This window comes from Pagrus pagrus, assembly GCF_965226575.1.
Source record: "Pagrus pagrus genome assembly, chromosome: 4".
Classification (NCBI taxonomy): Eukaryota; Metazoa; Chordata; class Actinopteri; order Spariformes; family Sparidae; genus Pagrus; species Pagrus pagrus.
Genome location: NC_140188.1, coordinates 16,383,263 through 16,396,074, shown reverse-complemented (window position 1 = coordinate 16,396,074; position 12,812 = coordinate 16,383,263). Strand labels below are relative to the sequence as shown.

At 40.8% G+C, this 12,812-nt stretch overlaps 1 protein-coding gene across 4 annotated transcripts in view; it reads left to right on the top strand.

Annotated features, from left to right (window-relative positions):
• The first annotated feature begins 5,111 nt into the window (after nucleotides 1–5,111).
• The window catches only part of mcamb (melanoma cell adhesion molecule b), a 39,028-nt gene continuing 31,327 nt past the window's right edge, over nucleotides 5,112–12,812 (top strand). For all 4 annotated transcript variants that reach the window (XM_084351483.1, XM_084351482.1, XM_084351480.1 and 1 more), the window contains exon 1: nucleotides 5,112–5,253. In XM_084351483.1, coding sequence (XP_084207609.1) covers nucleotides 5,190–5,253 — 64 coding nt within the window. In that variant the 5' untranslated portion in view covers nucleotides 5,112–5,189. The remainder of the gene's footprint in view (nucleotides 5,254–12,812) is intronic.

Here is a 12,812-nt window from a genome sequence, read left to right as displayed (position 1 = left end):
TCTCTCTTTTTTTTAAAAATAAAAACACAAAATCTCTGTTTTCTGTAGGTTACATCTTACTTTGTTTTGATAAATACTGTTATCTGGATAGAAACTAATGATGTATATTCAACAGGAACTTTATTTGACAACATGAACTTCTCATGTGCAAAGCTGATTGTAAGGGGTCAAACAGTTGCGATTGTTACTCTCTCTGTGGCAGTGATACGGCGATCCAGAGAGGATGTTGTGTTGATTTTCCTTCAACAAAAAACCCAATTAACAGCAGAGTGAGACTGATGTTAGGATGTGTTATCAGTATTGGCCTCGCATTTCCATCAAAACAGAGCAACAGTACGGGTACAGTATCTGCGCCAACAGATCCCCTCTGATAACTTTAGGAGGGAAGGAAAAACAGAACACCAGCCGTGTCTGGTGAACAGTGTTTCAACTCAAAGCACTCATGCTTTGTTCTGCCTTTCTGTTTTATATCTGCTGTTCACCTGTTTTGAATTTAAAGAACTGTACAGGGACTTTTGATTTTTTTTTGCCATTATATCATTATAAGAAAAACAATTGTTTGTTTAAGGCTGTGATTTGAAACCAGGGGCATTTGAACCTAAGGTGGGAATGTCTGCAGTTGTTTGGGAGTAGGCTACCTGGACAGAGTGTAGGATATTTACAATATAAATAAAAAATACATCTACAAATTGAGTTGTAAGGGCACTATGTGTTGAGAGTGCATGAAAACACAGAGACGTGGACACAGCTACTTAAAAGTGACAAATAAACACTCGACATTGTTATCTTAAAATAATGGGTAAGTTACATTCACCGTATAAGAGTTTGGCAGAGAAATACACATCAAAAAAGCCTCCCTGAAGCTCTCTCACGGCCTCTTTATTTGGTTGCCACCAAATGAAAACAAATAAAAACCATATCCAAAAAAACACAGCTTAGAATAGAGCAGTGAGCAACTCTTCAAACATGATAATAACCTTCACCAAATATCCTCATCCACCCAGAAACATAAAAGCACATGAAGTAAATGAACCATTCTGTGCTGGCCAGTGTCTTCACTTCCTCTTTTACACAATAATGTGGAAAAGGCTCAAACAAAACCAACCATAACTGCTCCATCCTTCTGGAAATCTGTCTCGTGTGAGGATTTTCACTGTCCAGCTGTTTGTGCGCTGCTGCCAGAAGCAGACCTCCTCTCTCCTCTGTGGACTCTTTCGCTGGATGAGTTTGATATCATTGCCGGCTCCTTCCTATGTGGCTGTGACCTGCGCTCACAGGCAATCCATTTGGCAGGCGCAGATGGCAGACACAGCAGTGTTTTCCAGCAGCAAAGGTTATAGAGATCAGTGTACAATGTGCGTCCCACCACTCTTTGATCTGTGTCAAACCGGACAGACTGTGAGAGTTCACATGGGATTAAATAATACTAAGATTAAACGACTGTTGCAGCTGTACAGGCAGTTTGAGGTTGTTGGGGTTTTTTTTTATCACTGTCTGGACAACGTTTGGGGAGGTGTTGTATCATTTGTAACACACTTGGTCCCTCAGGTCTTCTGATCAGGTGATCATGGCTGTGCCAACCTCGACTGAGGAGCATTTTTAGTACTGCAGCTGAGCAACGCCCAAAGAAATATTCTTTAAGCACAGTTCAACACCACAAAGACTAGTTATGAGACTAATGGACACTTTGCAATTTTTTGTTTCCGATTAAAAGAATGTTTTGGAAGTCATAATGGACGACAAAGTTACTTGGTAAACCTCGTATAGAATAAATACAGAGAAAAGTGTTTAAATGTGTTGCAAAGGACAGTTTAGATTTTGCCTCTCTTCATATTTTGTACCATCGCTTATTCTTCCATATTTTGTTTATTGTACATAGGAGTTGTTCGTCAGGCAGGTAAAAGAACAGAAAAAGAGCTTTAATAGAATAAAGCTGATGTCCACAAAATCCAAAGTCCAAATACAAGCAACAAAAAGGCAAGTGACAAAGGCTTACGACAAAAGAGGAATAATCCGAGAGCAAACACGTAAACTAAGCACAAACCAGGAAAAATGCAAGGAGATAGGACCAACAGAGGAACGCAGTAGAAGCATGAGACACAGAAGACACTGGCCTAAGAAGACTAAGGGAAAAACAAAGGCATAAATACACAGGGACTAATCAACAAATGACACACAGGTGAACACAGGAAATGACGGGAAAGAGACAAAGGCAGGAAGTTGAAATTCACAACAAGACACGTGAGGATGAATTTACAAAATAAAACAGGAAATGACTAACAAAAAGCCATGACAGGTGTGGGGCAACACCTATATGACTAATACTAAACCTTTGTATGTGTTACGGAAAAGAGTTATTAGACTTAAAGAAGATGGATGTTAGAGAACATACAGACAATGAAGCCACATATGTTAAAATTTAAAGACCTATTATGCTTTTTCATTCATTCCTTTCCTTCAGTGTGTTATATCGGTTCTTGTACAATATAAAACATCTTGAAAGTTTCAGACAGAGGGGGAAAACAGTGCTGTTGACTGGCCAGTATGATGTAACAGATGTGTTTTTTTGAGCATTAAAGCATGTAAACCTATTCTAGTAGTCACCCAAAATAAAATTATGAACCTGAAATTGAGCAAAATATGTCTCCTTTAACAAATGTGTTAATGTTATTGGTTGATATCCCTCTAATACTGATATTGTATTAGCTTTAAAAGTCTATAAGTTAGGCTTTAGGCATCGTTAACCTGTTAGTCAGTGGTTGAGAGAGTTTGACTCATCTAAAATCTAACCTAATATTGAAAGGATAAACCTTCCTGTGTTTATGTACTGTGCTACTCTCCAGTCTGGGCTGACTAAATATTTGAATTATGTTGACTTGGATCAAGCGAGCCACAGCGGCCTGGTATCTGACCAGAGTGTCAACAGCGCAGTATTTTGTGTCATTTTCCTGCAGCCCTCTGACACTCTGAGAATTTGTTTTCAGTGCGCACATCCCAGGAATACGTGGGTGCTTTTTTTTACAGTTTGTCAAACATTGTAGATAGCAGTCAAAATCATGTGTACCGTCAAACTGCTTTACATGTCAGAGACTGGAGTTCTGCAGCTAAAGTGCAGGAGGTCAGCAGCATGTAAATTATTCACGTCCTCTGGCAGGCACCATGTTTATACATGGTTTTTGTAGGGAGTCTTACTCAACCCCCTTATGATGTCCATATTAAGCTTGGCATCCAACACAGAGACGGAGTCATATTCATAGTTTTTTATGAGGGGCTGGATGGACATAAAGATTATCACTGAGACGGTTATTGATGGAGAACAGAATTCAGCTGAATAGAGCCATGTGTTGTGCTGTAAGTGCCATTGAGATTACAGACATGACTAAATACGCAATAGGGCTGCACAATATATCAACATCAGCACAGTTCTCACTTTTTCATGACAAATCTTTCAGAGAAGCACTTCTAAAATTACACAAATTACACAACAGTTGGTTTGGTTGCTTGCGTGCGACATGCAATGAAGTAATCAAACAATCCCATTATTGCGTAGCCCTAATAAGCAATTATTTAAGTTAAAATATTAATTAACAACCGGAGGCAACTAAAAAAACAAACAAACACGACACAAGACATTTGTGATATATTTTTGTTTTTACATCATCCCAAATGTTCCCAAGTGCGTTCATTTGACCGCCTGTCATTAAAACTTCCAGCAAAACATTAGTCGTTGCATCAGAGAATGAGGAAGTAAGTCAGTGAGTCAAGCTTTGTCTTTGTTTTCGTTGTTTTGACTCAGACCCCCAGCAGTAGAAGTTGCATATTAAAGTGTGTTCTTGCAGCTCAGAAGCAGACTGAGATTGTTTTAAGGGCCTTTACAACAAAAAACATCGACCTACTGCATCTTGACATGCTACTGCATAAAAAAATCCAAAATATGAATGAACTATTTTATATTCTTAAATCCTGGAGCGAATAATCCTCGGCACACAGTTAACATATACATATCAGACAGAGAGAGGGTTTAGGTGTTTCACCTTTGTGACAGGTTATGATTTGTAGGTTAAAGATCCTCTGCAGCTGCATCAGTTCACCATGGAGCAGGAGGACGTTTTGTCCAGGATGGAGTTAAACAGGCAGAACGTCAAAATAAAATAAAATACATTTTATTTATATAGCCCAAAATCACAATCACATTGCCTCAGTGGGCTTTACAATCTGTACAGTGAAACGACATCCTCTGTCCTTAGACCATCAATTGTGAGAGTTTTGATTGAAAAAATTCAAAAAAACGACTAAAATTATACACAGAATGTGAATAAATGAACGTTTTGACATTATGATGTCAATATACTGTGCTGCAGTGGTATCTACTGAAGTTAGCATGCTAACAGTTCCCAGTCCAACCGCTAACTGCACGGCTAACTGAGCTAACTAGCTAAGGGCAGCCGAAGTAGGCCTTATTGTTCTGAGTGTGAATTTGACAGGTGGCCAATTCTTACACGTTACTCGTCATCATTCGGGCTCACCACCACCATATATCTGCTCTCCAACACACAAAAACTAAATAAATCAAAAACAAACCAAATCCTGCTAAAGAGGGGCCACACCTTTTCACACCAGGCTTCACCGAATCAAGTCAGGGTGAGCTTGTTTTCACCAGACATGGTTTCCCGTTGAGAGAACATGAGCAATGATCCTCTTGGTGGTGAAATGTATCACGTTGGAGTCTGGGAAACTGCAAAAAGCTGTAAATTATAACTTCACACTATTTCTCTCACAGACCTCCTCCCTCCTGCTGCTCTCACTCAAGTTCCTCCTATTGCACACTGCAAAAAATACCCAGCTACAGACACCACTTGAACTCAGGCACTGGACTCATGTTTGTATTATTAATATAAATAAACAAGCCATTTAAAAGAGCGGAGACAGAGATGTTTAAAGTTTGGAGAGTAGGTCGCCTTTTGGGTTAGTTTTGCGCCTGAATCCTTCGAGCAGACGGACATTTTTTACAGCGCAGACCTCCAGTCTCTGCCCCTCCTGCATCATCTGCCTCCCCGCGCCTCTCTCTCTCTCTCTCTCTCTCTCTGTGTGTGTGTGTTCATACAGTTTCCAGGAGGACCAGTCCCTGTCAGACTCCCTCCACACACACCCCAGCACGGACAGCTGCACTACCTACCCACCAAACAACCATGGCTGTACGGGACGCTGCCTCTCTGCTCGTCGGACTTCTGGTCCTCTTTCACACCTGGGGAGGTGAGTGCCCGAAAAAAACATGACTGGATCCGTGCAGCACCAGGGGCTTGCGCTGTTGTCGGTGGGATAAAGCTGATCCGCACTGTTTGAGTGTCAGGATGCAACACAGAAACACTTAGGAAGAGAGTAGGAATGAATGGACTGCATTGTGTGTGATGTTTCAACAGCTCAGACTGGGTTTTGTCCAACTTCTCATCATGTATGTGAGGTGAAGGTACCAGTCTAGAGGTTCAACTGTTGCCTGCACAGAAACTTTACCTCCTGTCAGCATGCTGTCAGCTCCAGAGGGAGTTACACTGCATAGATGTGGAGCTGCACAGTCCTCTTTTGCTTACATGAGATTTCAGTAAAAAAAAAAAAAAAAATCCTCCCAGGGTAGTAAACTATCCAGCCGCTGTAAACTGATTTCTCAAGCGCCCTGACTTTTAAAAGTCCTCACAGGAAGTAGATTTTAGAAAGAAGACTGTGGCTGGGTGTGTTGTTTGCAGGTGTTGTGAAGCAAAATAAATAAATGCAGGAATTTAAACTTAAAGGGGCGCTATGTAGTTATGGAGAAGAAATTCTCAGAAACTCAGAAATGTGTCTTTTTTTCCCATAACTGAATGAACAAGCTGTTCTCAGAGGAAAATAAGGTCCCCTGAACACCGTTTGAAGCCAGAAAGGTGACAGGGTCCGCCACATATCAACAAGTAAAACAGTGTGAAAATGTGTTGTCCTTTAAGGTCAGTTTGTTTATTCAAACATGAATGTATTTATGAAAATAAAGAGTTTGTTTACTTTGTTGATTTAGTTTAGTTCTGATTAAAAATTCTTCCCCAAAACTACGCAGTGCACCTTTAAAAGAACGGAAGATTTGTGACAAACCGATTGCTGCTTAGTTGTAAAATATTTGAATTGAAATGACCTGAATGAGACGTTTATCTTTGCTAATTTCCATGGCGTATAAAGTTAGTTTCAATAGTTTGCTGCATGTATTTTTAGCCTGTGACACAGAGAGGTCCGGTCCGGTTGTGGCCGGGGAGCTCTCCGTCTGCTTTCTGTCAGCTCTTGTCTCAGCACACAGAAACTCACAGAACATTCCAGGAGTGAGTTCAGCTCTCGCTGCGCAGGTTAAGAGTGAGAGAAAGCCGTCCACCTGTGCAGTTTATCATCAGACCACGTGGGACTATAAGAAAAACAAGTTGGATGTCATCTGACGAGGTGCAGATGAATGTTTATTTTTAGAAAAGGTCGTGTGAGTGTAGATTTATACGTGGTGTTATGTGTCTCTCAGCTGTCCGCATTTTGAAAGAACTTTTTATTTTTTTGTTGGTGTGCTTTCACTTGTTTGTTGAAACAAGACAGGTCAACTAAGCTTTCCTCCCTCCACCCCTTCCTCTTTGTGAGCTCCACTTCCCGCCTCTCCTGCCCTCCACACACCTTCACCTTTCCTTATGCTTGTTACTCCTCGACCACGTGAGTCAATCTCCTGTTTGACTTCAGCCTGACCATTGTCCGTGATCGCCTCCAGCCCTCCCTGCTCTTATCAAGTCCACTTCCTTTGCTGCTTTTCTGGCTTTCTTCAAGCCTGTGCTGCTGTTGTTCTTCACCTCCAATCCATAATCTGCCCCGCCATTCATTGTATTACATTTGTTTATCTCTCAAGTAAAGTTGTTTGTCTGGACAACGGTGTCAACATGACAGTTAGAAATTTGGCACGAGAGCTGTTTCCACTGTGTTGGATTCCTATTCATTTAAGAGCAGTTTAGTTTATTTAAAGCCACATTATGTAACTTTTCCCCCCTAAAATAACAGCTTTTATGGTACAGTGTCTTGTAATGGGGTGAATGGTGTCTCTGTCTCAGCCACTCCGCCCCCCTATCACTTGTTTCTGCACTCTGTAACTTCAGTGTTGGGGGCGCCAAATCGCACAAGATGCCAATTTCTACATAGTGTTGCTGTAATGTAAAAAAATAATGAAAAATATCCATCGCAGTTTCAAATTTCAAATTTTTGCTTTTGCCTGATCAACAGGCCAAAAACCAAAGATCAAAGATGACGAAGAACAGCAGAAAACCAGCAAATCTTGCAAAGATTTGTCGATTGACTAATCGAAAAATTGACGTTTCAGCTAATAATAATATTATATATTATGGAAAATAAAATCACGATATTTGCCGTCATGTGCAAGATTTTTCGCAATATTTAACGGCTGTTACGGCATTTTTGGCTTTTATTTTGAAAAGAAAATGCATCCAGTGCTGTCGTGGCAGCGGAGGCAATGTGCGTTGATATTTTGGAGGTGACTTCAAGGCTTCAACATACAGACCTAGTTTCTGGGAAAAAAAATGCAAGCTTGCCAGTTTGGAAATATGTTGAGTTTAAAGCGGGAGAAAATGACGAGCCAAGGGATTTGAATGAGGCTCTGTGTCGTGTTTACTTTAAGCAGTTGTGGGCAACACCACAAATTCACTGAGTCCATCACTCAGTCGACTTGGCTTGGCTGGACTCACTGAGTGAACGAGCGATGATAATATCTAGAGATGAGCCGATCTAAAGTCTTTCAGTTCTGGTCTGATCCCGATACACAACGGCCAATACCAATACAGATTCCGATACGAGGGCTCTTTTCATTTTAATATTATCATTATTATTGTTGGTATTGTGTTTAAGGTTACATCATGATCCTAGAATAAATACATTATATATAAATAAAGGCAATGACTTTAAATGTATTATATTTATGTTGGGGCTTCACATACACACCGGGTTTGGGTTGCCGGCTGGAAGTTTTTCGCGGAAAGCATCAGCGAGAGTTTTCTGCCTGGTGGTGTCTATTTGGCTGTTGGCTTGCATGAACTTCTGGTACTATTTCACGTGAAACTTCTGTAGGTGCACAATTAAACTGGAGGTGTTGTACGACGCAACTGTACCTCCGACCTTCGGCATGCTGGCTTTACATACATTACATGTTGCTGTCTTGTTTTTAGGCGTTTATAGACTAAAATATCTCCAAACTAGGACATTTTGGTTAACCAACAGCTAACGTTAATGGCTCACTCAGCAGCAGACTGCAGTTGAAGAAAGTTGTTGCGGGTTCATGGTAAGATGTGGAAAGGAATCTGGATCTGTGACGTGTCTCATGCTACTTTACAGCGTGTTCATGGTCCAGCGCAAGCTGCGGACTGGAATCTGGATTGGTAAGTGGATTGACCCTCCCAGTTCGATATCCGATGAGTGAATGACGTCTATATCGGACCCAATACCGATATAGGATTGGATCGGGCCCATCTCTAGTGATATCATATATCCCGATATTTGGGCGGGAAAGTATTGTGACAAACTTCACACCAGATTATTTGATCACAGTTGGAGGGGAAAAAGTTGTGGTAGTCAGTCTGTGGTCAGTTTATCTCCCCTCACACACACAAATTGGTGTGACTGTCTGTCCCAGATCTCCGTCTAGCCCCTGATGACATCAGAGGACATACTGCTGGACTGCAGTGGTGACCCCCGATAAGGATGCCATTCACTTCCTGTGACATCTGCTAATCAAGCCGGGCCAAAGAGTGGCCACATTAGACCTCGCTCATTTAAAGGTCGCTACTTTCTGCTGCTGCTTCGGTTTCATGTGCCTCAAAACAACTGCTGCTCCTCAGAAGAAGCGAGCTGGTCGCGGACAATAAATGGCCTTGTGTCTCGAGAAAATTGAGGCCGAGTAATCTGGCAGAGGATCAGCAGAGCGGAGCTAGTTTGAAATGGAAATTCCTTAATTCAGACCTCTTTTCCGGAACGTATCCACAGCTCAGGACTGGCACTGTGTCATTTCTATGTATATGAGCAGCTTTGCATGTAGCAGGTTGGACATAATTGTTTGAAAATGAGCTTGGAGGACTTGGATCTTTGGATTTCGCTCTCACTTTCACCCTTCTACATTGCAAGCATGTCTCTGCAGATACATCAGTGTATTTCTTGTATAAATATCACAAATTCTTTGTCTTATGCGTCTTAGTAGCCAACTGATGTCCCTTTGTGGAGAAAGTTCGTCATGGGCACATGGTGTCTTATCTGTGTCCTGAAATAAAGCCCTGAGCTGTTCAGGCACTCTGTTTGTGTTCCCATGCAACAGACTCCTCAGGAGACCACGCAGAAAAGGAGCAGTCCACCACTGTTTTTGATCTGGGCCGTGACAGTGCAGCATCAATCTGGAGACGTCTAAAATTGTTTTGGTGAATTTACAGCTGTTAGGATTAGTGAAACATAATCCAGAGCCCCAGTGGAATTTAGAAAGGAAACAGTATGAAGGCAAGACAATATCAGTCTTGTGCCACACAAATGTAAAGTACAGCTGAGTTTAACAGAAAAGCAAAGGACAACAGAGCTGAAAACAACAGGAAACCCTGTGCAGAGATCTGTACAACTGTTGTTAAACACAGAAGAGAGGTGGAGTTTATGGGTGTCTGTCTCTTACTTTGAAAGGACTTAAAGTTTCAGCATTAAAAGGCTGATAAGATCTTTCCTTTTGTGCCACTGTTGCTCTATTTTGTTGATGAATCTGTTGATTATTTTCTCCATCAATTGATTCATTGTTTCCTCTATAAAATGTCTGAAAATGGTGAAAAATCTGTGTTTCCCAAAGCCCAAGATGACGTCCTTAAATGTCTTGTTTTGTCCACAACCCAAAGATATTCAGTTAATCATCACAGAGGAGTGACGAAACCCGAAAACATTCACATTTACAGATAAAATCTGAGAATTAGGAGTTTTTTCCCCCCCTAAAAATGACTAAAACAAATAAATAGATGCAGTTTAATGTTTTAGCATGTCACATAAAACATTTCAGTGGTTTTATGCCTCGCCTATGGTCTGGTTTGACCTGCTCTCAGTCAGGTTGTCCAATGATGACATCAAGTGACTGTCTTAACAGAATCTAGGGAAATGTAGTGACCCATTATCCAGTAATCTGTACAGTGATTACCACTTGTGGCCTCAGCTGTTGCTGCTCAGCAAAACTTACAAAGGCTGCCCTCAGACAATTACTGTGAGACTATCACTGTCACTCTGTAGTAATGCCCTGACCTTATTTTAAAAAGCTCCAGTAACGTCCTGCCCTCAGTATCAGAATCTGAAGCAGAATGTTTTCTCGAGATCACAAGTTATTTAGTTCATTATCACAAGATAAATGTTGTTTTAAAAATACATTTTCATGAGAAAACGACTTAAAAAGATTCAGTGGATCTTTACACACACACTGCTCTGTGTGGGTGGCTTTCAAAGCAAAAGCAAACTATACGAACTTTTAATGAATTTTTGCCATAAATAATGGGTACTCCTTAATCTGACATTCAGTTGCTACACTTGTATGACCTAATAAACATTAGGCTATAAGGAATAAAGCGTGACCAGATTAATTTATCTCGTTATCTCGGGATAATAAAGCTTGTTTTCTCAAGATCTCAAGAAAATGATCGTGTTGGTCGGGAAAACAACATTTGTTACTCCAAGATAATGACATACCCATGATCTTGAGTTAACAATTAAAATTTAACTTTACTAAAATTGTATGTACAGCAGTATAATAGTGATTTTGTAAGTTGTTTAAAGGTGTTTTTTATGAGCTGAAATTGCCATCAACGGCTTCGTACTGCCCCCGTTTTAAGTGACACTCCACCAATACCTTTGTGTTGTTGTTTGCACTGTAAGGTTTTAAGTTGATTAAATGTGAAGAAAACAAGAAAACACACTTTTCCAATTAGTCAATGTATTTGTGAGTGTTAGACCATGAAAGCAGAAGAGAGGCTGCATTTGTTTTCAGGCGTTTTTGTTTTTTATGTACACAGTGTTTTGATGCGGTGTTTCCCTGCCGAGCCTTATAATGGGGTTGAAGCTTTGCACTTGGGAGCATGAATTGTAGAAGCAAAGGGTTTCCTTTTACTGTTTGATCTTCCTCTTGATGTGAATAACATCCATTATCACCATTACCTGGGTCAATAAAGCGAACCAGTGATGGAGAGAGGGGCTGTTACTGGTGGAGAAAGCTGCCAGGACTTTGTGCTGCTGTCATCAAGGCCATTTTGTGTGCGTTCACTGAGTAGCAGCAAATCGTTGTTTGTGTAATGTAGCTCGAGCGAAGAAACAATCTGCAGCTGAGCCGCGTTGAATGATATCTTATAATCAACACTCTTTGTTGCCGAAGTGGGAAGGAAGGAAGTTAATATTCTGCTTTGTTCTTTGTCTCCGCTTACCAGAACAGTGAGAAAAACACTTTTCTCCACATTTCTCCCCCAAAGGAAAACCATTTTTGTTGTGTGCATGTTGGCTTGAAATGGGGCAAATCAAATAATTGCTTTCAGAAAACAGATTTTCCTTATTTGTCCAGTTTCTTGCAACGTTATTCATCATAGTTTGGTTTTACAAGAAACACACCATCACTGATGTCCAACAGAGAGCCCGAGCACAAGATCCGCCTTGTCTGCAGATGTGCAATGATGCATTTCATCTGTAAGAGGGATCAACACATACTGGACAGCTTTACAGTACTCTGATGTACTGCTCCATATGTCGCCGCAGGGCAAATCCATTCACATCAGGCCGTTTGGAGCTCACCTTTAGCTAACGCAGCGTCTGAGTGTTAACACTGACTGCTGCTCTAACAGCCTTTGAAGCTCCTGGATCAGAGGGACAGCTGCGTACACCTGGTGCCCTCACGGTCCTGACAACGCACTCAGACAGACACGGATAAACACACACATACACACAACACATGTGCCCACTCAGGTCAGTTCACTGTCACTACTTAATGACCTGTTGTCATCATGTGTTATTTTGGTTAAAGCAGGGTTACTGTTTCACTGCTGGTGACGCTGACAAACTGGTGAGCCAGAGCATCTGAATTCACTCATGTTCTACATGTGTGCAATTTGGAAATATTTCATTGTTGAGATTATAAACTTCCCAGCTGCTGACAAGAATCTCAAAAAAATGCTGCTGCCCATAAACAGGTTGTGACTAAGCTGCTAGAAAAGGCTGTTTTTTGTTATATTGGAGCGGTTACATGATCAAACAGTTGTCCTCAGGGTTTTGTAAGTCTTGCTCCTGACCGTCCTTTACACAATTTTTATCCCGTTTGAATTGTGTAATGAATTACACACATGATGTTTTTCATCACTATTCCTGGAAGTTTATGTAAAATCCTGAAATGCCTATCGCCTCGGAGGTTGAATCTGTTTTTCTTGACTGCATTTTTTGATGCAAAAATAAGCCTGCGGATGACCTTTAATTGCAACTATTAGCTGGAAAACACAATGGGTCCACATCTTACATGGCCCAAGTTTAAATTAGATAACGATACCACTGAAAATGGACACTCAAGAAATGTTGTTTTTTTTGAGTAAATATCCAGGTGTCTGGCAAAAGAAAAGAAATACCCCTGCTTGAGAGTAACAGGGGCAAAAACTAATTGTTGTTCTTTATTTCTTTATTTACACTAACTTTTTCTCTATTTGAAATAGTAAAAAAAACAAATGCTTAGGTGGAAAAACAGCCTAAAAACGCATAAAACTACATAAGCATGCATAATT